The 26,255-nt window shown below is 40.8% G+C and overlaps 1 protein-coding gene across 11 annotated transcripts in view; it reads left to right on the forward strand.

The window, feature by feature from the left end:
- fbrsl1 (fibrosin-like 1) overlaps positions 1–26,255 on the forward strand; it is an 884,033-nt gene that overhangs the window by 643,083 nt on the left and 214,695 nt on the right. For all 11 annotated transcript variants that reach the window (XM_080208005.1, XM_080208014.1, XM_080208006.1 and 8 more), the window contains one exon: positions 25,409–25,438. In XM_080208005.1, coding sequence (XP_080064131.1) covers positions 25,409–25,438 — 30 coding nt within the window. The remainder of the gene's footprint in view (positions 1–25,408; positions 25,439–26,255) is intronic.

Here is a 26,255-nt window from a genome sequence, read left to right on the forward strand (position 1 = left end):
GGCCTTGTCTTGGAGAGGTTGGTGCTGCTATTGCATGTATAAATTGTGTAGGTGTCCGTATCTGAGGAAGGATGTCCTTGCTATAGAGGGAGTACAGAGAAGGTTTACAAGGCTAATTCCTGTGATGGTTGCCTGTCATATGAAGAGAGACTAAGTCATTTAGGATTGTATTCATTGGCATTTAGAAGAGTGGGAGGGGATCTTCTAGAAAGTCGCATAATTCTAACAGGATTAGTCAGGGTAGATTCAGAAAGAATGTGGGGGACTCCAGTTTGAGGGTAAGGGGGTAAACCTTTTAGGACTGAGGTGAGGAGAAATTTCTTCACCCAGAGGGTGTGGAATCTGTGAAACTCAGTACCACAGAAAGTAGTTGAAGTCAAAATATTGTGTGATTTCAAGGAGAAATTAGATATACTTCTTGGGACTAAAGGAATACGGGGGGGGGGGAGGGGGGGGTGTGGAGGGATGGGATCAGGATGTTGAATTTGATGATCAGCAATAATCAAAATGAATGGCAGAGTAGGCTCAAAGAGCCGAATGGCCTAGTTCTGATTCCAGTTTCTGTGTAAATAAATTCCAATCTCCAGCACTAAAATTCCCATCCTTGTTTTACTGGGATTAAAAAGAGCTAATTTCAATAATCTTGGTCCAAAAACTCCTTTTTTTCACCCAGACATAATTCAAGGACACTTGTAGAAATTGTAAAAGACCATGAGCTAATGATGGCATCAGTTGCATTAGCCATTTTTGCACAATAATCAAAAAATATTTCCATAATAGAATTATCTCAATTTAGCCCTCCTACTGAGGCTGTAATCTCGCTCTTGAGATCGTACAGATAGATATGTGTCAAATGGTGGCGCTTTCAGGGTAATACAGATGTGCATCAACAGCAGTTTATGAAAGAACATTCTGCTCCAGATCTGATCGGAGAGTGCTTATCTAGAAGTAGAAAATGTAAAATGGTTCTGTTTTCCTACCATTATTTGTGCTCATGACAATGTAGAGAACATTTTTTTAACATGATGCCTCTTACTGCAATTTCCTCTACTTTATCTGTCTTCAAAGAAAGTTAAATATCACTGCCGCAGAGTATAAAAATGTACGCTCACTTTCCATGGCCCTGTACTCTGGGACAAAAATGTTTCATTAAGCAATATGAAACATTATATTGTACTTCCACAGTTGTATCACTAAGCTTTAAGGACCATTTTGACTTTGTAGCCATATCTGCAGATGCTGTTTTACATTTTGAAACCTTCAATTAAAAAGCAGCAACAGAATTACTGGTATTGTAAATCACTTAATCGATGTAATTTATTTTGGAAAACTGAGATCCAAGAACCACATAATCCCACAGTTTCTCCCAGGGATTGGGGTAGGGGAATGGAGTGGGGAGACAAGGTGCAATGATTCCTTCAGAAACTTGCTGTTTAAATTTGCTGATGTAAATAAAAGCAATTGTGAAAAATCCTAAAGCATCAGTTCTTGATTTAGGCTGTCATATTTAAGATATTGTGAGTATACCCGGTCTTTTAAAATGTAAATAGCTTTTACTTCCCATTCCTCCTTTGGCATGTATTCTTCTCAAATAGAAAGAACTGCCAGGCAGGCGTCTATAGGAGACAAGAAAGAGACCTATCAGATTGCTTGCTACCAGCACAGAACAACAAAGGAACCTCAACTGCTTTAAAAAGGTTATTAGTAAGTTCTCTAAGGATTTGCTTCTACAATGCCTTGTCTGCCTGTGGACACCTTCAATTAATAATAATAACTCTACCATCTCTATTACATAAATTCAAGGTAGATTGCTATGGATCTAAAGTAATATTCAAAATGTTTTTATAAAATGATTTGGGAATTGTTCAATTAGTATCTCTGCTACAGGTGTACGTCTGGACCAGTATAATATTCTTGACATAGATGTTTTATCACTTCAGAAACGTGGTGTGATCTCTTTGGGGCAGGGAATAATTATTGTGGCACAAGCTGATGTCTGTGCCAGCCAGAGGCTGAGGCCCAGGAATTTTTCTGGTGGACTGTAAGCAGCTAAGCAAGCCAGCCTGGACACTTGGTGTTCAAGTACAAACTATACTGATGATACAAAGGCATAATGCCCATCATCAGGTTGTAGAGTAATTTCCAGTTGAAGCAAGTTCTGTTGTTGAAGTAGTACAAATCAATGCAATTTGGATTGAATGCAATTGCAAATGAAGAGATCAGTATCTTGGAGTGAGCCTGTAACTTAATTTAAATTAAGTTCTCTTGTCCTGTTAAATTTAAATGGACGGGTTTGCCTGATTTAAGAAGGGGCAGCACAGTAGCATAGTGGTTACCACTGCTGCTTCACAGCTCCAGGACCTAGGTTCAATTCCCGGCTTGGGTCACTGTGTGGAGTTTGCACATTCTCTTCGTGTCTACAGTGCTCCAGTTTCCTCCCACAATCCAAAGATTTGCGGGTTAGGTTGATTGCCCATACTAAAATTGCCCCTTAATGTCCTGAGATGTGTGGATTAGTGGGTAAATGTGTAGGGATATGGGGGTAGAGTCTGGGTGGGATTGTGGTCGGTACAGATTTGATGGGTCAAATGGCCTCTTTCTGTACTGTAGGGTTTCTATGATTCTCTGAAGACTGACATCCTTCGCTCTGATTTGTGCCATTTTGTGCCAAAATGTGCCATTTTGAGATTCAAGTGTGTGTTCTGTCCACAGCTTTAGGACATGTCAGGCTTAAAATGGAATTTCACTAATTCAGTGATAGTTTACTTAAAACTTTGGATTGTTTAGATTATGCTAATTAATTTCAGATCATCATTAATGGAAATTCAAACCTGATTTGATTCCAGTGTAGATCTGGAATGTTGAGTTAAGGAAGATATGGTATGAGCTTTTGCCTGAAAAGTGGTAACATTTATTTTGTAACAGTTTAATTCATTCTGAAGAGCAGCTTTCAAAGCTACATGTGTAGAAGGTACAGATCTCCACAGTAATCTTCAGCTTCCCGTATGGACACTACTAATGCTGCTGTTATTTTTGGAAGGAGCCTGTGTTTCAATGTAATGTAGACATTTCATATTTTAAATGTATTGTGTATTGACAATTTATATTGGAGTTTATAATGTGAGAATGCTATGAAGCCACTAATTTTATTTCAGGATGTTATGAAGCCAGTACTCAATCTGCTTGCAGCCAGTATGGCTGTCTAAAGATAAAGAGACAGCTTAATGGATTCATAGTGTATGCTGAAATTTATCTATGATCATTTATTTAAACAATATAAATGCAGACTTGGCTTAGGTCAGCTTGTGTCTTTCGTTATATGGATAGACAATACTGCGTGGAATGTTCTGCCTGATAAAATGCTGCTGTCCTCTTCACTTACATGTGTTCACCTGCAGTTATGCTAATATTTGTTTTAAAATTGTCAATGTGTGTTTAGTTATCCTATAGATTGGTTTAAAACTCAACAAAATGAAGTTCTGGAACATTTTGATTTAAAAGTTGTACTGTATACAATATCAAAGCAGGCTTGGAATTTACGTTTGGTTACCATTTTACACTTTATAAGAGAATGTGACCTTTTTACACTTGTTTCTCCCGGTAAGGAGGAATCATTAGCTACATCTTTCCATTGTCTGTTTCCAGATAGACATTGTGTATTCTACCTGTTTGTAAGAATGCTGCCCTTTAAATCTTAATATGGCCTTACAGGAATTTCACACACAGCTGTCCACCTACTGTTGTTCCAGCTCTCAAAAGATTCCTTACTTACATCATTACATTTTTCTTTAAAGTTGATGGCACTTGCATAAATTCAGGGATGTTGTAGCCAACAATAATTCTATAATCACCGATTGCTCAGGCAGTAGGGACCACAGGATTTGAATCTTACCATTGCTTGTGAGGCTGAAGTAGCGGGTGAAGTATATCCCCACATTGCTGTGTCATTAGGCATTCGAATTCCTAGGAATAGAGTGACTAGAATAGAGTCTTTTAGTGGTCATACAGACTCAACCATTCAATATGCACTGTCTGGCTTCTGGATGCCTCTTATGTGGTCCATCAAAAAGGCAGCGTTAGAGAATTTGATACAAGCATTGTCAACAATATTATTTCCTAATTGGATGCTGTTTGATTTGTGCACCTACATATCTCAGAAAAGCTCCCCACCCATTTTTGGAGCAGTATCAAATGCTCTTGTAAGCAATGACAGTTATGTCATTCAGTATTTGGTAAGATTAGAACTAATATGTTCAATGTCCAAATCACTGATTTCCATATTAAAATGGGAGTACAGGTCTACAACTGCATAAGATCCTGATTTGCATTTAAATCGCCTCTTGAATGTCAAATTGACTCAGGCAGTTTTTACCTTCCGGTTGTCCACTTATCAAGCACAAAACCTTCAGGTAGCCATACAGATTGTCCCCGGTAGGTCAAAGTTTGGTGGGTCAATAATGTTTAGCAATCCAGAGATTGGAGAAAATAGACAATCATTATTTCAAATTCTGACCAATGCCTTAGTATTAACAACTGTGCTACTAAAGCCATTCAAAACAACAGTGGCTGGTTTCAGCTGCAAAAGTATTGCATCAGAATAGATGCACACTTGGTTTGCAGAAGCCAGTGGCACAGACTGGACTACTTGCAACATCTTGTGGATCTGTCAGCTTTGGAAGGGATGGGCACAGTAAGAGTTTCGCAATACCAGGTTAAAGTCCAGCAGGTTTATTTGGTAGCACGAGCTTTCAGAGCGCTGGTCCTCCTTGAGGTGAGTGGAGAGTTGGGTTTGCAAACAGGGCATATACAGACACAGACTCAGTTTACAAGATAATGGTTGTATTGCGAGTCTTAACAGGTAATCAAGTCTTTACAGGTACAGACAATGCGAATGGAGAGAGGGTTAAGTACAGGCTAAAGAGGTATGAATTGTCTCCAGCCAGGACAGTTGGTGAGATTTTGCAAGCCCAGGCAAGTTGCGGGGGTTACAGATAGTTTGACGTGAACCCAAGATCCTGGTTGAGGATTCATCAGGTAGGATGAGGCTCCGGGAGTTCTTCCACAAACCCCAAGAGGCCAACAGCGACCCAATGAGACAGCCAATGAACCGGAATAGCCACACAGAGTCAAATTGGATTCCCCCGGAAGGCCACTGCCCTCGACTCAACATGTATGCCCAAGCTGTCAGGAGGTGCCTCAATGCCAGATTCATCAGCTGCAGTCAAGACAGCCCTGAACATCACCCAAGCACAATGCAACGCCATCTACGCTCTCAAGACCAACCGCAACATTGTCATCAAACCAGCAAAGCAAGGGCCACTGTCATACCGAACAGAATGGATTACTGCAAAGAAGTGTACCGACAACTGAACAATGAGGAATACTACAGACAGTTATCTGCAGATCCGACCAAAGAATATACCCATCAATTCAACTGACTGATCAAGACCTTTGATCCGAACCTTCAGAGCACCCTCCATGCTCTCATCCCACAAAATCCCTGTATTGGAGATCTCTACTACCTCCCGGAGATACACAAGGTCAACACACCCGGCCTTCCCATTGTATCAGGCAATGGGATCCTGTGTGAGAACCTCTCTAGCTATGTTGAGGGCATCCTAAAACCCATCATACAAAGAACCCCCAGCTCCTGTCGCGACACTTTGGACTTCTTAAAGAAACTCAGTACCCATGGAGTAGTTGAACCAGGAACACTCCTTGTCACTCATCGTTCTCAGCTCTCTACACCAGCATTCCCCACGACAACAGTATTGTTGCAACTGCCTCAGTACTCAACAATTGCCAAATCTCCAGACCCAATTCTACAACTCATCTGCTTCATCCTGGACCACAACATCTTCACCTTTTAACAACCAGTTCTTCATCCAAACATATGGAACAGCCATGGGGACCAAATTCGCACCTCAGTATGCCAGCATCTTTATGCACAGGTTCAAACAAAACCTCTTCACCGCAGAGGACCTTCGATTGATGCTATACACTAGGTACATCAATGACATTTTCTTCCTTTGGACTCACAGTGAACAATACTGAAACAACTATATAATGGTGTCAACAAATTCCATCCTATCATCAGACTCACCATGGGCTACTCTCCAGAATCGGTTGCATTCTTGGACACCGCATCTCCATCAAGAATGGTAACTTCAGCACTTCACTGTACTGCACACCCACGGATAACCTCTCAAAGCTCCATTTCTCCAGCTTCCATCCTAAACAGGTTAAAGAAGCCATCCTTTACAGACAAGCCCTCCATATACACAGAATCTGCTCAGATAAGAATTGCAACAGACACCTCCAGATGCTGAAAGATGGCCTCATAGGAACAGGATATGGCATTTGACTCATCGATCGACAGTTCCGATGCATCACCGTGACAAACTGCACCGACCTCCTCAGAAGACAAACATGGGACACTACGGACAGAGTATGCTTTATCGTCCAGTATTTCCCCGGAGCAGAGAAGCCATGGCATCTTCTCCAGAGTCTTCAACATGTCATCGATGAAGGCAAACATCTTGCCAAGGCCATCCCCACACACCCACTACTTGCCTTCAAACAACCGCGCACCCTCAAACAGACCATTGTCTGCAGCAAACTACCTAGCTTTCAGGAGAACAGTGACCACAACTTCACATAACCCTGCCACAGCAACTTCTGCAAGACATGCCGGATCATCAACACTGATGCCATCATCTTACATGAGAACACCATCCACCAGTACATACTCCTGCAACTCGGCCAATGCTGTCTACCTGATACGTTGCAGGAAAGGGTGTCCCGAGGCATGGTACATTGGGGAGACTATGCAGATGCTATGACAACGGATGAATGAACACCGTTCTACAATCACCAGCCAGGAGTGTTCCCTTCTTGTCGGGGAACACTTCAACAGTCAAGCGCATTCAGCCTCTGATCTTCGGATAAGCATTCTCCAAGGCAGCCTTCAAGACACATGATAACACAGAATCGCCAAGCAGAAATTGATAGCCAAATTCCATATGCGTAAGGATGGCCTCAACCGGGATCTTGGGTTCATATCACACTATCTGTAACCCCCATGACTTGCCTGGGCTTGCAAAATCTCACTAACTGTCCTGGCTTGAGACGATTCACACTTCTTTAACCTGTACTTAACCATCTCTTCACTCGCATTGTCCGTACCTGTAAAGACTTGATGACCTGTTAAGACTCACATTCCAACAATTATCTTGTAAATTGAGTTTGTGTCTTTACATGCCCTGTTTGTTAAACCAATCCTCCACTCAACTGATGAAAGACCAGTGCTCTGAAAGCTCATGCTACCAAATAAACCTGGACTTTAACCTGGACTTCATACTGTGCAACATCTTGATCTCTTCCCTGGATCACATTTTTTCCAGAAACCCAGTAAGAGGGGTTTTACTCTTATATTTGTAATTTTACACTGTTTAGTCCATGCCCTTAATTTCTAGATAACTACAAATTCTGAAAAATTTTGAACATGGGCTAGGAAAAACTAAAATACAGAATGAGAGGAATCTCATCCAGCATTGGAATGGCCCAACATTTTGAAAGTAAGAAAGGGACCTGTATGATAGCCTATGGATTTGAGATTCTTATTGGATATTTGCTATCCCATTTTCTCTCTGCCAGTAAGGTCTGTATAATTTTGCTTCATTTGATACACTTACCTTTTACCCTCCCAAGATGGTGTTTCTTCACCTACTACATGGCGATGTATGTAGTACACCAGCTAATTAGTAAAAAAAAGGTTAATAAGGTATTAAACTTTAATTGGTAGTGAAAGACTAGTTTTTAATGCTTGGAATCCTGTGATCTCGTTGCCTGACCTATGAGACAGCCTTGCCTCATCTTTTTGATGTGTTGCAGAAAGTTGAGGGTTAATTTCAGTAAAAAATTAGATTTTTATTAAATACGATTCTTAGATGGGTATATAGCAGTTTTACTGCTGTAATAACTGCCTAGTGTGGCAAGAAGTGCATTTCTGTATAATGCTTCCAGCTTTGTCATTGAAGACATCATAGTCATGAATTCGAAAGTGGAATCGAAGGCAATATAATTTGATTACCTATATTAATCAAGTGCAGTTAAACATTTAAAAACCAGTAATGTATGTGCCTGACTGATGCCAGATAGCCAAGTCTGTAGTTCAGAAGATTTATTTTCAGAAATATAATTCATTTAAGATGAGAGGACCATAATTGCAAGTGCTGTGTGGAATTTCAATGCAAGCTCTGGAATAATAGGCACCATATCTGGGCTGCACACAACTAGCCCAAGGTCTGCTTAATGAAAAGGAAATGAATGACACAATGTATGATATTGGAGTGAGTATAAAATAAAAGAACTTGACAGTTATAATGAAGAGGGACAAAATAAGCGTCTGTCTTGTCAGGGCTTCATTTTTAATGTAAATTTTAAAATGTGATGGCAGGCATTCTGCTTTAGATTGGGTCTAGCTTTAATTAACAATGAACAGTCTTCAGTTCCTCTAGACTTGTATGTAGTGAATGGGAGTAATTCGTTATCATATCATCTTGTGATATTTGCATCCCAGCAAGCACAAATTGAGAAATAAAGTCCATTAAGGAGCTTATACTATTTGTACAGCTTTCCAGAAGTATTACTCACTTCTGTACTCTCTTAGTAATAAATTTTTATTACAGCTTTCAAAATGTGTGTGCTGTATAAATCATTTTCTGTGAATTTCTAATGTTGGGTAGGTGGGAGAGGGCTTTGTGGTGGTGGGGGGTGCAGTGGCTGCTGGAAGCATTCTCTCTGTTTCTCATTGTATTTGTGGCATTATTCACTAATTTCTAAATAGCTCAATATCATTCAGAATAATGTACTGCATGACAATCTTAATTCCTTATCTTCAGAATAAATGTAAAATATATGTACTTAGATTTTTATTTTCTGAGAGGAGGGAAATTGCTGCCTCAGTCATCAAAGGGTGACAGTATAATAGCCTAGTGCTTCATTCAGATTCACTCCAATTCGTACGCTTCACTTTCTCCATTTTCACATTGGTATAATTCTGTTCTCAAGGTCGAGACACAATCTGAATTGATCTGAACCCCATAACAAAAATCATCTGCTGCTAAGGTGGGATTTATAGCAACCAGTGATTAAAGTGATCTGTAAGGCATTCCAGTCTTTAAATTACATAAATCTAAGGGTAGAAATTAGTCATCAGTGACACAAAATTGGTGCTGTTGGATCAGTTAGACACAGCGCTGACCATTAGAGACTGCAATGCAAATGAATATAACAGGCTACCAATTCAACATCACCCATTTTGTGCCACCACTAGAGGCAAATTTCTACCCTGTCTCGTGTCCACTGTATATATATTCACCCACAAGGAGTATATGGTCAATCTAGGACCGTGGAGAAATCTCTAGCTATCAGATTGCAACCACTGTGAAGCCAGTTCAGGAAAGGCAGAATGGTTGTATCAGGTATAACCAATCTGAATCTATTAAATGGCTCACAGTTTGAAAGAATTGAACCCAATACCACAGTCTTGGGAATACAGGCAGTAAGTCTGTGATGTGACAGATACCAATTACATGGAGTTCGGTAGAAGATTGTGCAAGAAAGTCAAAGGAAGGATGTGCTTGAGTGAGATCTTACAAAATATGAAGATTTTGGTCTGGCTTAAAGAAAAGCTGATGGTGCAGAATGGCAGAATAAAAAGACACAAAGAAGGAAGCGGCTAGATAAAAGATACAGTGAAACAGGAATGGGAGCTGTAAGGTTAAACTTGGAGATGAGGAAAACTGGAGAATGAACAAGCTAGAATAGCAAAAAAAGGCATGGGTGAGATACAATTGATGAGATGAAAAGGAAGAGAAAATAGGGGGAAAAAGTTGGTACTGGGAAATTAGTGGGGGAGTGGAGCATAGAATAAGATAGAGGATAGAAATTGGCAAAGTTGTGGGTTGAAAGAAAATGGGATGGAGACAGAAAGGAAAGAGTCTGCAGTGTAATTATTCAAGTTAAAATAACACACTCAAAGATTATATCTTGCTGAGTTAAATGTTGCTCCTTAACGGGTTTGGTTTCTAACATAGGTGCACAGGTACAAAAATTCTGTTATTGGTTGCAACATTATAATGTCTGTCCTGATGGCTCAGCTGGCCAAGGCAATGGGTAACTGAGAGATACAGACAATAAGTCTAGGTTTGTACTGATTTCACCTGAGGTAACAATGTAACCACAAATTGGCGTCAGCATCTTTGCCTGTGGTGGTGCAAATCAGTAAAGTTCCCTGCTCCCAATTGCTATGCATTGACCACTTTACATTCATGGAGCTCAGTTAAGGATAGCATTTAGATTAGCTGTTATGTCCCTCACTGTGCAGAATCCTCCCAACGCTCACTGTGTTGGCTCACAAATGAAGAGTGGTTATTTCAGCAAAGTACCAGAGGTAGGCACATCCTTGAAGTGATGCTGCAACACAAGTTATTACCTCTAAGAGAAGGTGAAGGGGGCGGAAATCAACATTAAAACATCCAATGTATTAAACTGTGGAACAAAAGGTATGGAAATTAATTAAGATAGCTTTACAGTTACATTCCATTATTTAAGACCCACAAATTATTAGCTGGTGCCTTTGTTTGAATTTTAAATAATCATGTCATTGATTTAACTGGAAGAGCTGTGCTTTTCAAACAAAACTATTAAGATAAAAATCTTGTTATTCTGTTTCCTAGTTCCTGCCACATGACAGGAAATAAAAGGTAGAATAAATCTGAAGTGATCTCAGAATTACAGCAGTTGTGTTTCTGATGGTCTTTTAAGTTTAAGTGACATTTTCTGTGATGCTGGCAGGCAACAACATTCTGTGGAACAGGACAGTCTCACTTAGAAGTAATTGCCTTAGATCATCTTAGCACAATGACAGCATTGGTGACCTGAGTTAGCAGTTTGTTTTACGAGGTCAGTCAGGAGTAGAATTGCAAACAAATTTAGACTGCAAGTCATTAATGCCAACTTTGTTAGGTTGTCCACATGTGGTCGTCATTACAAATCTGAGTATGCAGAAGAATAGGGCCTATTCATAGGAGGCACTAACGAAGCCCCACAGGGTGTCTGCTGATGGTCGGCCCATCTGGGCTGGCAGACCATACAGAAGCTGGTGACCTTAAACGTTGCATAGGAAGTGCTGTGAGTCGGTTTCCATGACCATCTGCTATTTGCTCCCCTGATGACTTTGCTTTTTATAAAGCTTGGTGCAGTGGACCTCAGCAGTACTTAGCCCCTGAGTTACATATTCTGTGTTTTCCTCTCTTTTTTTCTCTCTCTTTTCATGATGTTGTCTACATTATTTATTTGGATTTAGGCTATAAGCTGTGAGCATAGTCCCAGAGCTTTTATCTTGGAATCAAATAGGTTGTTTTATTTTCTCCTTTGCAATTCTGACAGATCAGTTCTGTTCTCACAGGAGTTTCTTTCATGTTGTGCTGCAGACAATTAGTTGTCTTATGTCTTCTTTATATATTCATGAGAGCTATAAAAACAAAGTTCTTCATGTGATGCAAGGCTAAAGCTGAGTCCAAGCTTGGTATAAACTGCCCTCATGGTACAAATATTCATTTATATGCCTACAGATGACAGCTTTTTATGGTCACTTAACAAAATGTCCCTTAACTGTCATACCACGACAGGGGGTCCCTTTTGACTGATATGCTAGGGGACTGTAGGACGCATCATTGCCCCCCCTCAGAATTAATTCTGATGCCTTTGGCTATATTCAGTTGCCATAACTAATATACGCTTCTTGCTGCTTGCACATACACATAAAGCACGAAAAAACTTGCCATCTACATCTGTAGTGCTGGTTAAACCCCCAGAGAGTAGAAAACAGAGTGCTGCCCTCAGGCTCAATCTGTTTCTTGCATTGCTATCTCAGCATTGGCTGTCTGCTGGCCAGACCTTAGGGAAGCCACTGCACGTTTCATCAAACTGTCTAAGACCCAGTGAAGCTGAGACAACCCTCTTATTTTAGCCTGGGGCAAGTTCAAGTCAACATTCTATTTCCTTCCATTCAAATGTCTTTGTGGCTGAAAAGGGCAGGAGAGGAAACAGAATTCTGAAAATTCCTTCCCCTTGATAGGTTACCACTTGCGTGTGCTTGCTTCTATCGGTGTTAAGACTTGTGGGAATTTATAAAGGACAATGTGAAAATCTCACTGATATATCAATTGCTTTTAATGCACTTTTTGTGGCAGCCTAATATTTTGGCACTTTTGTCCTTCATGTGCTCCAAGTCCCATTAGCAGGTTTTTCTGTCAGCATGTGTGATGCATAGAACTCCTCTTGCTAGACCCCATTAACTGAAATGTTTGGTAAATAATCTGCTCTTCCCCTCCTGCCCTAAAAATGTCCCATTAGTGAGTCTGATCAGGTCTCAAAAACATTCTCTTTCGTCCTTTCTTGAGATTGTTTCTTCCTGAAATTTTCATGGGAGGAAAATGTTGCCACAACACATAATTAGAGCCTATTCTGCTAACATTCCTTAAAGAATTAGAAGGCAATTGGCACAACTAAGTAAATAATCCCCTACTAGCCTCTATGTAGACAGTGCTGCAATGAGCACAATGGTCTGTTTACAGTTTTGTGTTAGAGCAGGTGTTAACAGTGGGAGGAAACTGCAGGTAATAGAGCCCTTTATCTTTCAACAAGCCCCATAGCTGTCAACAGTTGCCATTCTTTAGATTTCTTCAACTTCTTATTTTGACATGAGCCTTTGTCCAACTGACAAGCTGCGTGGGAGGTGAAGGCCGGCCTCTTTCTTCAGTGTTAACACTCTTTTGGCAGTGCTGGAGCAGAAATTAGTTGTCTGACTTACGCCAATTTTGACAGTACCAGTTTTGTTCGCTCCTTTTGAATACCTCAAGAAATATTCTCAAGAGACTTCTGTGAACTCTTAGGGTCAGTTTGAAGTTTCTCCCGTTACTTAATTATACATTTGGACTATTGCACAACAGAACTGCAGTTTTGATTTTCCTTCTTTTATTTTCTTGATTCAGGGTCTTTTCTTTGCCTCTTGAATAGCAATGAAAAAAGATGGTTAGCAATGTTTCTACAGGATTTGAATTGTCCTATTAAATTCTGGTTTTCAAACATTTTTATCTAGCTAAGTGTCTTTCACTACAGATGTCTTTTTGTGTTTTCTGTTTGTATGTAATCTACAGCTAACCACACAAGTTCCTGTTTCATTTATCAAGCCAAAAGACGTTGCTCTCTTGATTTCTTTTTTACGTATGCATCTACAGAAGTCAGCTTGGAAACACCCCTGACGGATAGCCTTATCAATGACACCCCTTCTGAGTAAAGTATTTTTGTGTAAACTCAAGTCTATAGCTTCACACATTGATCTATTCCAGGGAAATTATTTTTTCTCTCCCAAAACATAATTCACCACGATGAAAATAAAAGTGATAATGACACCCCTGTGTGCCCTGATGTTGTCACACTGCCACGATTGTTGGAAGTTTTTAAAGCAGAGCTAATGTTCTCAGAATATCATATCAATAACATTTGAGGCTTACAGAATTTCTGAACATTAATAAACCCAGTTAGTTGTGATCTTTGTTACCAATGAAATGGAAGACATTGCATTAGCGTGTGTTTCCAGCATTTATGATTGTACTTAGACCACTTTTTTGATAAGTTTTTGGAGGACAAAATTGTGGTGATTTATTCAATGGGGTTGGAGGTCAGCACCATTTACCCTAATGCAGACCTCAAAACATTGTGAACTCCAGCCATGAGGGGCGGAAGAAGGACAGCTGTGTGGTGACATCAGATTATAGCACTGACATATCCTGTTGTTCAGTTGCCTGGTTACTCATTGGTATGGCTCAACAAGAGAATCTAATCTTACTCTCAGCTGCATTTAATATACATCGGTACTGCTAACATATTGAAAGTAATCTTAATTTGCACTAGTAACTTCACATTTGCCAGACTCTGATAGCCATTTCTTAGTGAATTTGGAACTGGAAACCATGCTAGGAGAATATTGCAACTTGGTTTAGTGCCCGTAGACTTAGTTAAGATATTATGGCTGTTGACTCAGTGTAACTTAACTAAAATATGCCATTACAATAATGTGCTTTGACCCAAACACTTCTAAAATATTAAGATCTAGGCTGAAGTGAATACAAGTTTTGTATGTTTTGTGTTTAGTTAAGTGTAAGATTTCCTCCTGAAATCTTCTTACATGTAACCTGTCCTCCTTTTGCTACTCGTTACTTATAGAATCTAAATACGTTTATGCAAATTCAATAATTCAGGTGAACAATCTTCATGTTGTTGGTTACCGGAGTCAGATATTATTGTATGTGATGAGTGTATATTGTGTTGATATATTGGATTTTGCTGTGAAAAGCTGGTAGGAAATTTATCATGTTAAGTGAAACTCCTGGGTCTTTGCAGCATCCATAAGATGCCCATTACTGTTCATAATGGGTGTTACAGCTGAGAACTGAACAAACATACATCAATTACGACATTGTCCATTTTATTAAAAAAGACGCAGAAAATGGACAACTAAACTAATAAACTGTCTTCCTATTAAAATTAATTGGCCCTATTATAAATTACCTACCCTCTGTATAAACTTGTCTTAGGGAGGCATACAATAAATGTGCTTCAAGGAAACCAATGTTATAGAGGTGTTCACATTTTACGTTTTTACACTTGGAGGGGTAGTGGCTAAGTGGTATTGTTACTGGACTAAGAATCCAAAAACCCAGGGTAATACTGTGGTGATCAGGGTTCGAATCCCACCATAGTAAATGGTGAAATTTGAATTCCATAAAAATCTGGACTTAAAAAATGTGATGATGGCCATAAAACCAGTGTTGTAAAAACCCATCTAATTCACTAATGCCCTTTAGAGAATGTAATCTGCTGTCCTTATCTGCTCTGGCCTATATATGACTCCACAACAATGTGGTTGTCTCTTAAATACTCTTGGAAATCACCTTTCAAGTCATTTAGTTCAGGGGCAGTTAGGAATGAGTAATAAAAGCTCATCCAGCCAGCATGAATACAATTTTTTGAAAATATTTCTTTCCTATCCTGATATGGCACCTAATGTATCTCGCTCAATCAGCCCTCCTCTTCTGTCAGGTTATTGAACAATGTCCTCTCCATGTCCTCACCCAAGACATACGAGCAATGGTTTCTGCAGCCCTATGCAATGAGGGGAATATTCCAGACAAATTTCATTTCTCTATTATATATTTTGGGACTTCTGGAAAATCTGAATGCTGGGTCAGGCCACAATTGGGCTGGGCAGTGATGCACTCTGTGCTCGCATGGCCCGGTGATTTTAGCTTTGATACTCACATTTTCCCTCAGTGTTTGATGTATTTGGCGGCCTTGATTTTTGAAATGGGACTTGAACCCTGAAACCTTTGATTCAAGAGGCAAGAGTGCTATCACTTGAGTTACAGCTGACACTGTTAGATATGCAGACATGAATACTTCAAAAGAGGCAGTAAGCTATGATGGGTTAATTTGATAGTAAGGAGAGTTTTCAAATGTTTCATTCATTCAGTGGATGTGGGCATCACTGATTAGGACAGCATTTATTGCCCAACCATAATTGCCCTTGAGAGGCTGGTAGTGAACTTCCTTCTTGAAATGCTATAGTCCATGTAGTGTCGGTACTGTGCTGTTCAGGAGGGAGCTCCAGGATTTTAACCCAGTGACAATGAAAGAACAGTGATATATTTCCAAGTCAGGATGGTGAGTGACCAAGATCGTGGTGTTTCCCATGTGTCTGCTGCCCATGTCCTTCTAGATGGCCGCAGTTGTGGATTTGGAAGGCAGTTAGTGAGTTGCAGCATTGCATCTTGTCGATGATGCACCGCTGCCACTGTGCATTGATAATGGAGGGAGTGAATGTTTGCGGATGGGACTGCAATCAAGTGGCCTTCCTTTTTCCTGGATGGTGTTGAGCTTCTTGAGTGCTGTTGAAGCTGCACAGGAACAGGAATAAGTCATTCCACTTGTCAAGTCTGCTTACCATTCAATTAGGTCATGGCTGACCATCCACTTCAATGCAATTTTCCCATGCTACTGCCATATCCTTGACGTTAACAGTCTCCAGAAATTCCTCCTCACCTCAGACATAAATGTCATATCCCTTATTCTAAGATTAAGTACCTTGGTTGTGGACCCACCAGCCAGGAATAACATTCGATCTCCACTCACTCTGTCACGCCCTGCAAGAACTTTATAATAATCAATGAGGTCACCTCTCATTCTTCAAAACTCTAGTGAGTTTAAGCTCAGTTTCCTCAATCCCTCTTTATTAGACATTCCCCCATCCCAGGTACTAGTCTGGTGAACCTCTGCTACATTCCCTCTATGGCAAGTACATTCTTCCTTATTGAGGAAACCAAGACTATACACAGTATTCCACACATGATCTTGCCAAGGCTTTAAACAGTATAATGTTTCTTCCTTCAATAGTTAAGAGATTTAATGGTGTCCGGCTTATCGAAATGTCTCTTTCTTCACACTTGCCTGAAGGTGATTTGTTTGTTTCTCACCTTCACTTTGGAATGTAGCCTTGCACTTTAGCAGTTTGCTCTCAGTTCAAGTTGCAAAATTTAGTTGAAAGCTGAAAAATTATATTTATAATATATTTTCAAAAGTAAGGGTGTATAAATAGCCTTGTGACTGGCTTCAACTCCATTTTATCACTCAGTCCCCATTTCTCTTACTTCCCGGGGGGACCAAATACTTGTCAATCCCAGCCTTAAATGTATTCAACAGTAATGCATCATTCAAAATTCCAAAGATTCATAACCCAAAAATTTCTCTTAATCTCCTAGTATTAGATGAATGGCCCCTATCCTGAGACTGTTCCCCATGTTTTAGACAATCAACCAACAGAAACAATTTCTCAACATCTACCCTATCAAACCCCATTCAGAACTTTTTAGGTTTCTTTCTTCTAAGTCCCTGAAAATTAGAGTCCAATTTACTTAGCCTCTCATCATGGGACAACCATTTAATCCCAGCGACCAGTTTCATGGAAGTTTGCTGCACCACTTCCACAGCAAGTATGTTCATCCTTAAATGTGGAGACCAAAACTGTACCCAGTACAATCATAGCAACACTTTTGTTTTCGTTTGCCAATCCCCTTGTAATGAAAGCTAACATTTGCCTTCCCAATTGCTTGCTGCACATGCATACTAACTTTGTGTTCCTTGTACAAGCACACCCAAGTCTATCTGAACACCAAGACTTTGAAATTACACACCTTCTCAAGAATAGTTAGCTTTTCCTTATGACCAAAGTGAATCTTGTCTCCTCCATTCACGGCTTATGGTTAACACTCACTGTACCAGTATTTATTATGCATCCCTGAGGGCATTTCAGGGAGCATTTTAAGAGTCACTCACATTGCTGTGGATCTGGAGTCACGTGTAAACCTGACCAGATAAGGTGGCAGATTTGTTCCCCTAAAGAATGTTAGTGAACCAGATGGGTTTTTTCAACAATTGGTTTCATGGCCATCATTAGATTTTTAATTCAAATTTCACCATCTACCACGGTGGGATTCAAACCTAAATCCTCAGAACATTACCCTGGGTTATATGGAATGCAGTGATATAGTAGTGTTGTTGCTGGATTAGCAATCCAGCAATAATATTACTATGCCACTGCTTCCCTTATGACTTCACACTTCCTTGCATTATATCTGGTCTGCCATCTTGTTGCCCACTTATCTATCCTTTCTATAATCTATTTGCAGTCTCTGCACTTTCCCACCTAGCTTGGTATCATTAGAAAACTTTGATACATTGCTCTTTATGACTTCAATTGTCATTAGTATAATATAAATAGCTGTGACCCCAGCACTGATCCTTAAGGCACTCCATATTCACTGTAGACCAGCTTGTAAAAGCTCCATTCACGGCCTCTCTCTGCTTCCTATCCATTAAACAATCATGCTAAAATATTACCCTTAACTTCATGAGCCCTTATCTAGCTTATTAACCTTTTGTGTGCCACCTAATCAAATGCCTTTAGGAAATCCGGGTATACTAAATCAGCTAAGAACATAAGAACATAATAAGAACGTAAGAAATAGGAGCAGGAGTAGGCCATCTAGCCCTTCGAGCCTGCCCTGCCATTCAGTAAGATCATGGCTGATCTGTCGTGGCTCAGTTCCACTTTCCCGCCCTCTCCCCATAACCCTTAATCCCCTCTCTTATCAAAAACCCATCAACCCACGTCTTAAAAATATTTAGCGAGGCAGCCTCCACCACTTCAACGGGCAGAGAATTCCAGAGATTCACCACCCTTTGAGTGAAGAAGTTCCTCCTCAACTCCGTTCCAAACCGCCCCCCCCTTTATCTTGAGGCTGTGCCCCCTAGTCCTACTGTCTTTTTTGAGCGGGAAGAGTCTCTCCACCTCTATCCTATCCATCCCATTCATCATCTTATACATCTCAATGAGATCTCCCCTCATTCTTCTAAACTCTAACGAGTACAAGCCTAGTTTATTCAGCCTCTCCTCATAGCTCAACCCCCTCAACTCTGGTATCAGCCTAGTAAACCTCCTCTGCACTCCCTCCAAGGCCAAAATATCTTTGCGCAGGTGCGACGCCCAAAACTGCACACAGTACTCCAGCTGCGGCCTCACCAATGCCCTATACAGCCGCAGCAAGACCTCCCTACTTTTATATTCAATCCCCCTCGCTATGAAGGCCAGCATCCCATTCGCCTTCCTGACCACCTGCTGCACCTGCAAGCTGGGTTTTTGCGACTCCTGCACAAGGACCCCGAGGTCCCTCTGCACCGTCGCCTGCTGCAGTTTTTCGCCACGTAAGTAATAGTCCTTCCTACCATTATTCCTACCAAAGTGGACCACCTCACACTTGCCAACATTAAATTCCATTTGCCATTTCCTGGCCCATTCACCCAGCCTATCTAGATCCTTCTGCAGACTCTCCACACCCTCCGCACAATTTGCCGTTCCACCAATCTTGGTGTCATCAGCAAATTTCGACACCCTACACTCGGTTCCCTCCTCCAGATCATCTATATAAATGGTAAAAAGTTGAGGCCCCAGCACCGACCCCTGGGGCACTCCACTAGTCACCATCCGCCAATCCGAATAGCACCCATTGACCCCCACTCTCTGCCTCCTATTTGACAACCAATCCTCTATCCACGCTAACACCCTACCCCCAACTCCATGTCCCTCGACCTTCTGCAATAACCTCTTGTGAGGTACTTTGTCAAACGCCTTCTGAAAATCCAGAAAGACCACATTCACCGGCTCTCCTCTATCGACCGCCCTAGACACATCCTCATAGAACTCCAGTAAATTTGTCAGACACGACTTCCCTTTAATGAAACCATGCTGCGTCTGCTCTATCAAGCAGTTCCCTTCAAGATGCCTCGCAATTTCCTCCTTAATGACGGATTCTAACATTTTACCTACCACAGACGTTAAACTAACCGGCCTATAATTCCCTGCCTTTTGCCTGGCACCCTTCTTAAACAACGGCGTAACATTAGCCGTTTTCCAATCCTCCGGCACTTCCCCGGAATCCAGCGACGTCTGGAAAATAACCACCAAGGCATCCACTATCACCTCCGCCATTTCTTTCAGAACCCTCGGGTGCATTCCATCCGGTCCTGGGGACTTGTCCACAATCAGCCCCTCCAGTCTGTTGAGCACCGCCTCTCTAGTAACAGTAATGTCATTAAGACCCTCCAGTCCTACCACCTTTCCATCGCTAACACCCGGCAAATTATTCACGTCCTCCTCCGTGAAGACAGAAACAAAAAAGTTATTCAATACCTTAGCCATATCCCCATCCCCTACCACTAGGTCCCCTTTCTCATCCTCTAAAGGACCAACGTTCACCCTAGCCAGCCTCTTCCTTTTTATATATTTATAAAAACTCTTGCTATCCTTTTTTATATTAAGCGCAAGCCCAGCTTCATAGTTTCTCCTACCCTTCTTTGTCAACTTCTTTGTCAATCTTTGTTGACATTTAAACCTCTCCCAATCCTCTTCTCGCCCACTACTCTTAGCTACTCTAAATTCCTCCGCTTTTAATTTAACACTTTCCTTCACCTCCTTTGTTATCCACGGCTTATTACCTCTCCTCCTACTGTCCTTTTTGACCATCGGAATAAATTTCCGCTGAGCACCAAGAAAGATCTCCTTAAAGATCCTCCACTGCTCCTCAGCAGACCCTCCCTCCAACGCGCTCCCCCAGTCCACATTCGCCAATTCTTCTCTCATCCTACCGTACTCCCCTCTATTCAAACAAAGGACGCGTGTCTGGGAACCCACTTTCTCCTCCTCCATCTGCACCAGAAACTCCACCATACAATGATCACTCTCCCCAAGAGGATCCTTCACCGCAAGGTCCCTAATTCTACCCGCCTCATTACATAGCACGAGATCCAAGATAGCTCTCTCCCTCGTCGGCTCCAACACGCACTGTTCCAGGAAACTATCCCGGCAGCATTCCAAGAACTCCTCCTCGAGCCCACCGCGTCCAACATGGGTCGACCAATCAATAAGCTGTTTTTTCTTTACTTTATTTTCATGCTCAAAAAGCTCTAATAAATTTGTTAAACAGATTTCCCTTTAGCAAAACCATGTTGTGACTTTTACAACAGTATTTTTTCTAAACTGTGTATGAAAAATTAAGGTTTGAAGAAGTAGATCGATTAACTATAATCTATTAAATTGCTGAACCGGTTTGAACAGTTGAACAACCTTCTCCTGTTCCTATGTAAATATATGCCCTTAAGCCTGTCTGTACTCAAAGTAACATTCAAACCTTGAACAATGCAGAAGTCAAATCAAGGACATAAGTGAACTATTGCTTTAGTGAAGCCCACAACTTACCCACATATAAAATATATTCAGTACGGTGTTATGAAAATGTAATAAAGGAATTGCTACTTTTAAGACTCAAAGCTCTCATTGGTGAGCTTTTCTTTAACAAATTGCATTTCCTAAGATCAGACCTTCTGCAGTCAAATTTAAATTTATTTTCTTAACTCTCCAACAGATATCCTCCTTGGTGAGAAGAATTTAAGACTAAGAATTTAATATTAAAGTACATGTGTTGGGATTGCTGAACTATGCATTGATTATTAGTAATATTTATCATAACAGTCTATACTGTCCTCCCAGAGGCTGAGTACATTTCAGTTCCAAGTAAGCATTTAAAATATTGCCTATTGGGAAGGTTGTACACTTCCTTAAAATAGTTCTGTGCTCCACACCATCAAATGCCAATTTCAAGTTTTGTGATGAAAATGCACAATGGAACATGTAGTTATATTTATCTTGCAGTGTAAGAAAATTAAAAGGTAAAATACCTTCTCTGGGTATATTGAAATTCACAGTTTTGATTGGAGGAGAAAAGCGGATGTTGGTGAACGTGCATATTTATGAGCCTGCAGTATTCCTTTAGGAAAATTGCACAAAACAACTTTTGGTTTTCGAGGAATGCTGGCACTAGCTGTAAGTATCCCTCTATTCCATTTCTGATCGAAAGAAAAGCTGTCAAATCTCTGAATTTGACTTTCAGCTCAGTGTCACTAATCGTATGGTTATGCTGCATTATAGACATCTGACCTGGAAACTACTGGAAATCCGAGTTCTGAATCTGTAAACCACCTCCAGATTAATTTATTGTGTGTAACAATTTGAACATGCACCATTTAACCTAATAGAAGTCTCAAATGGCTTCCTACTTTGCATTAAGTTGATCTTTCTCTGCACCCAAGCTCTGACTGTAACATTACGTTCTGCACTCTCTCCTTTCCTTCTCTACGAACGGTATGCTTTGTCTGTATAGCGTGCAAGAAACAATACTTTTCACTGTATGCTAATACATGTGACAATAATAAATCAAAATCAATTTGCATATGCCAAATTTGGCTACCGTTTGTGTTCCATTCAGATGACCTTTCAGTGATTTCCTTTCAATCTGGGATAAAGAATGGCTGTGCCATTGCCAACAGGCCTAACAACCATAGGCTAAAAATAACTATTACTGTAGTTGTGGTACTATCCTACAGAGCATCTAGCATGGCTGGAGGAACTCCATTCAAATTGCACAGGATGATATGAGCAAGGACTATGACCTTTGATATTTAAGCCATAACATTGCTCTGCCTATGGTGAACCTATCACTGTAACTTGGCAATTTGCACTTGTGCCATCCATTTATGAAGAATCAAAAATGGCTAGTCCTAGCCTGATTAATGGTTGTCTTTCAGCATAGCTGGAATGTCCGCCATTTCATTCTCAGAAGAGCTGTTATATTAATCAACCTGGTGCAAGTATGGGTGGTTAATTAATTTTGCTGCAATTAGCCAGGTTGATTCCTTTAAAACATACAACAGAACTGTAGAGGGTGCAGTTTTGTATAAATTCTTTAAGCAACAAAAATTGCCTTCACATGCGTAGTAGTCCTGAGAATTTAGGAATATCTTGTAACCTAACTTGTGGGGCCTGTATAATTTGGCTGTAGAACTGTTTTATATGCCCAAAAGCCTTGGGGTCAAATTGCATTAGGAGGGAGGAGGTGAATCCAATCTTTATGATGCTCGGGTCACTGGATTGTCTCCAAGTACTTCTGTAGAACTGACACAAATTAGTCATTGCAGGACAGCCGATAAGCTGTGGCGGAGGTGGTATATCATATTGATTGAGATTTGTTACAATGTGACTTTTGTTCCTCATTTATGTGTAAATTCAGTGCAGAAATGTAATGTAGCAAATGAGTAGGAGATTGGAACCAGTCAAAACCTCTGCAGGATAAAAACTTTGCATTCTTTTGCCTAGAATTTTGTTTTGATAATCTACTCTGGAATTTTTTTGTGAAATACCAGTCCTCCCACATATCAGACATCATGATGTAATTTAAGTGTGATCTACATGATGTGCTGTTGACTTAACTCCTAAAAGCTTGGTTTCACTGTCAGGCCACTGATTACAGCCAACCAGGTAACAGAGCAGCGTGAGTCTGAATAGATGTTTAGTTAATTTCATGTTCCAATTGTGTACGAAAAGTTTTGCTTTTTTTTAAAAGATTGCCTGGTTAGCTAATCCCCCTCTCTATTAAACAGGGTAACAGTATTGTGAATGTTTCAATCCAAATTGATCAGAGGGTAAATAAGAACATAAGAACATAAGAAATAGGAGCAGGAGTAGGCCATCTGGCCCTTCGAGCCTGCCCCACCATTCAATAAGATCATGGCTGATCTGTCATGGCTCAGTTCCACTTTCCGGCCCTCTCCCCATAACCCTTAATCCCCTCTCTTATCAAAAACCCATCAACCCGCTTCTTGAAAATATTTAGCGAGGCAGCCTCCACCACTTCAACGGGTAGAGAATTCCAGAGATTCACCACCCTTTGAGTGAAGAAGTTCCTCCTCAACTCCGTTCTAAAACGCCCCCCCCTTTATCTTGAGGCTGTGCCCCCTAGTCCTACTGTCTTTTTTGAGCGGGAAGAGTCTCTCCACCTCTATCCTATCCATCCCATTCATCATCATATACGTCTCAATGAGATCTCCCCTCATTCTTCTAAACTCCAACGAGTACAAGCTTAGTTTATTCAGCCTCTCCTCATAGCTCAACCCCCTCAACTCTGGTATCAGCCTAGTAAACCTCCTCTGCACTCCCTCCAAGGCCAAAATATCTTTGCGCAGGTGCGGCGCCCAAAACTGCACACAGTACTCCAGCTGCGGCCTCACCAATGCCCTATACAGCTGCAGCAAGACCTCCCTACTTTTATATTCAATCCCCTTCGCTATGAAGGCCAGCATCCCATTCGCCTTCCTGACCACCTGCTGCACCTGCAAGCTGGGTTTTTGCGACTCATGCACAAGGACCCCGAGGTCCCTCTGCACCGTCGCCTGCTGCAGTTTTTCGCCCCGTAAGTAATAGTCCTTCCTACCATTCTTCCTACCAAAGTGGACCACCTCACACTTGCCAACATTAAATTCCATTTGCCATTTCCTGGCCCATTCGCCCAGCCTATCTAGATCCTTCTGCAGACTCTCCACACCCTCCGCACAATTTGCCGTTCCCCCAATCTTGGTGTCATCCGCAAATTTCGACACCCTACACTCGGTTCCCTCCTCCAGATCATCTATATAAATGGTAAAAAGCTGAGGCCCCAGCACCGACCCCTGGGGCACTCCACTAGTCACCATCCGCCAATCCGAATAGCACCCGTTGACCCCCACTCTCTGCCTCCTATTTGACAACCAATCCTCTATCCACGCTAACACCCTACCCCCAACTCCAAGTCCCCTGACCTTCTGCAATAACTTCTTGTGAGGTACTTTGTCAAACGCCTTCTGAAAATCCAGAAAGACCACATCCACCGGCTCTCCTCTATCGACCGCCCTAGACACATCCTCATAGAACTCCAGTAAATTTGTCAAACACGACTTCCCTTTAATGAAACCGTGCTGCGTCTGCTCTATCAAGCAATTCCCTTCAAGATGCCTCGCAATTTCCTCCTTAATGACGGATTCTAACATTTTACCTACCACAGACGTTAAACTAACCGGCCTATAATTCCCTGCCTTTTGCCTGGCACCCTTCTTAAACAACGTAAATGCTTCCTAGTTACTTAGTGAGTGACCACAATGTGTTATGTTAATGAGTAGGACATACAGATCAGGAAGTTCCCAAATCTTCTTCATCTGTTTGTGTCCTAAATTAGCTAACCTCAGTTGGTGGAGTTGGAGCACAATTCGCCTCAGGTCTCATTGCCTAGGAAAAAATTATCAGTCAGGGTTGCCGCTTGTGCTTGTTAGCCAGTGAAATCAGGAATTATAAGTATAAACATCTGAATTAGGAGTACCAGACTATGACAGTGTCACAATTGACTAGTTTGTCAACAAGCACTGTCTTAGCTTAAAAAACAGTGGCAGGAGTGCCCTTACAACAGCACCTGAGTATAAATAAATTAAATGTTTCCAAGAGGTGGCTAGATACAGCACTTGGAGCAAATGGGATAACAGGTTATGGGAAAAAAGCAGGATTAGACTCTTGAGTTGGATGATCAGCCATGATCGTAATGAATGGCAGAACAGGCTTAAAGAGCCAAATGGCCACCTCATGCTCCCATCTTTTATGTAAAAGTGAGGCAATATAACTTAACACGCTTTTTCTTTCTGGCCCTGTTTCAGAACCCAATCTGATATCTTAGAAAGGTTTTCTTTACTGTTCACTAAACCGACCTGTTAATTGTTTTACTACCTCAGAGATGACTAAACTTTCAGTTCTATAGTTTTGAAATGTGCTTTTTGACTTGGAACTAATTAATCATTTTTCTTTTTCCAACAGTGTGACAGTGAGAGTGACATCGATGATAAGGTAAGATCAATTCCTTTTTGACTAAGTAGTTGGGTTTTTATGCAGCAACACTGCCAGGCTTTCTTAATGGCACATAACTTCAAGAAGGCAGCATAATGGTTGAAAATTGCTGTAATTTTCATTGTGGGAAGAATTTCATGTTGCATATGGATAAAGTGGCCTTGTGTCAGAATCTATATCAGTCAGTCTAAAAGGTCCACTGCAATACTGTGGATGGGCTGAGAGAAAGCTTAAATCTGTTGCGAACAAAGGTACTTTATAAAATAATAACTAGAAATTTAAATCAATAATTTTAACATTTATGTAAGCCATGGTATTAAATTTTATTATGGACAAAAACTTGTATTTGGTCACCTCCAGCAACTTGTGGTTGTAGAAAATTAGGAATGCTTTCATTTGGTGTGGCCATTATCTTGTTTTTGAAATATGTTAATGGCAGCAACAGATTAAAAAAGAGAGCAATCATTATTTAATGACAGAATTTTTAGGACAGGATCCTTTTGATAAAGATTTATTAAATCTATGGCACAACAGTGCTAACTGAATTTTAGAATGTAATACAAAAATTAAGCACCGCTGAAACCTTTTGTGATTTATGCTGTATTTTCTTAGATCACATATGTATAGTATGTTTGCATGAAAGAGACTCATTTCATCTTTGCCTTCCCATGAATTGTTTTCCAATTAAAATGCAATAGTTCTAATTGCCCCTGAGTCCTCTAACTGATGAGGTTTTGCCATTAGCAAGGCAGAGCTCCTCTGCATATTTAGGTAGTATGAGAATTTCAGGTGCAACATGACTTTTGTCTACAAAAGC

This window comes from Carcharhinus amblyrhynchos, chromosome 20 (genome assembly GCF_965287045.1).
Source record: "Carcharhinus amblyrhynchos chromosome 20, sCarAmb.v2.hapA, whole genome shotgun sequence".
Classification (NCBI taxonomy): Eukaryota; Metazoa; Chordata; class Chondrichthyes; order Carcharhiniformes; family Carcharhinidae; genus Carcharhinus; species Carcharhinus amblyrhynchos.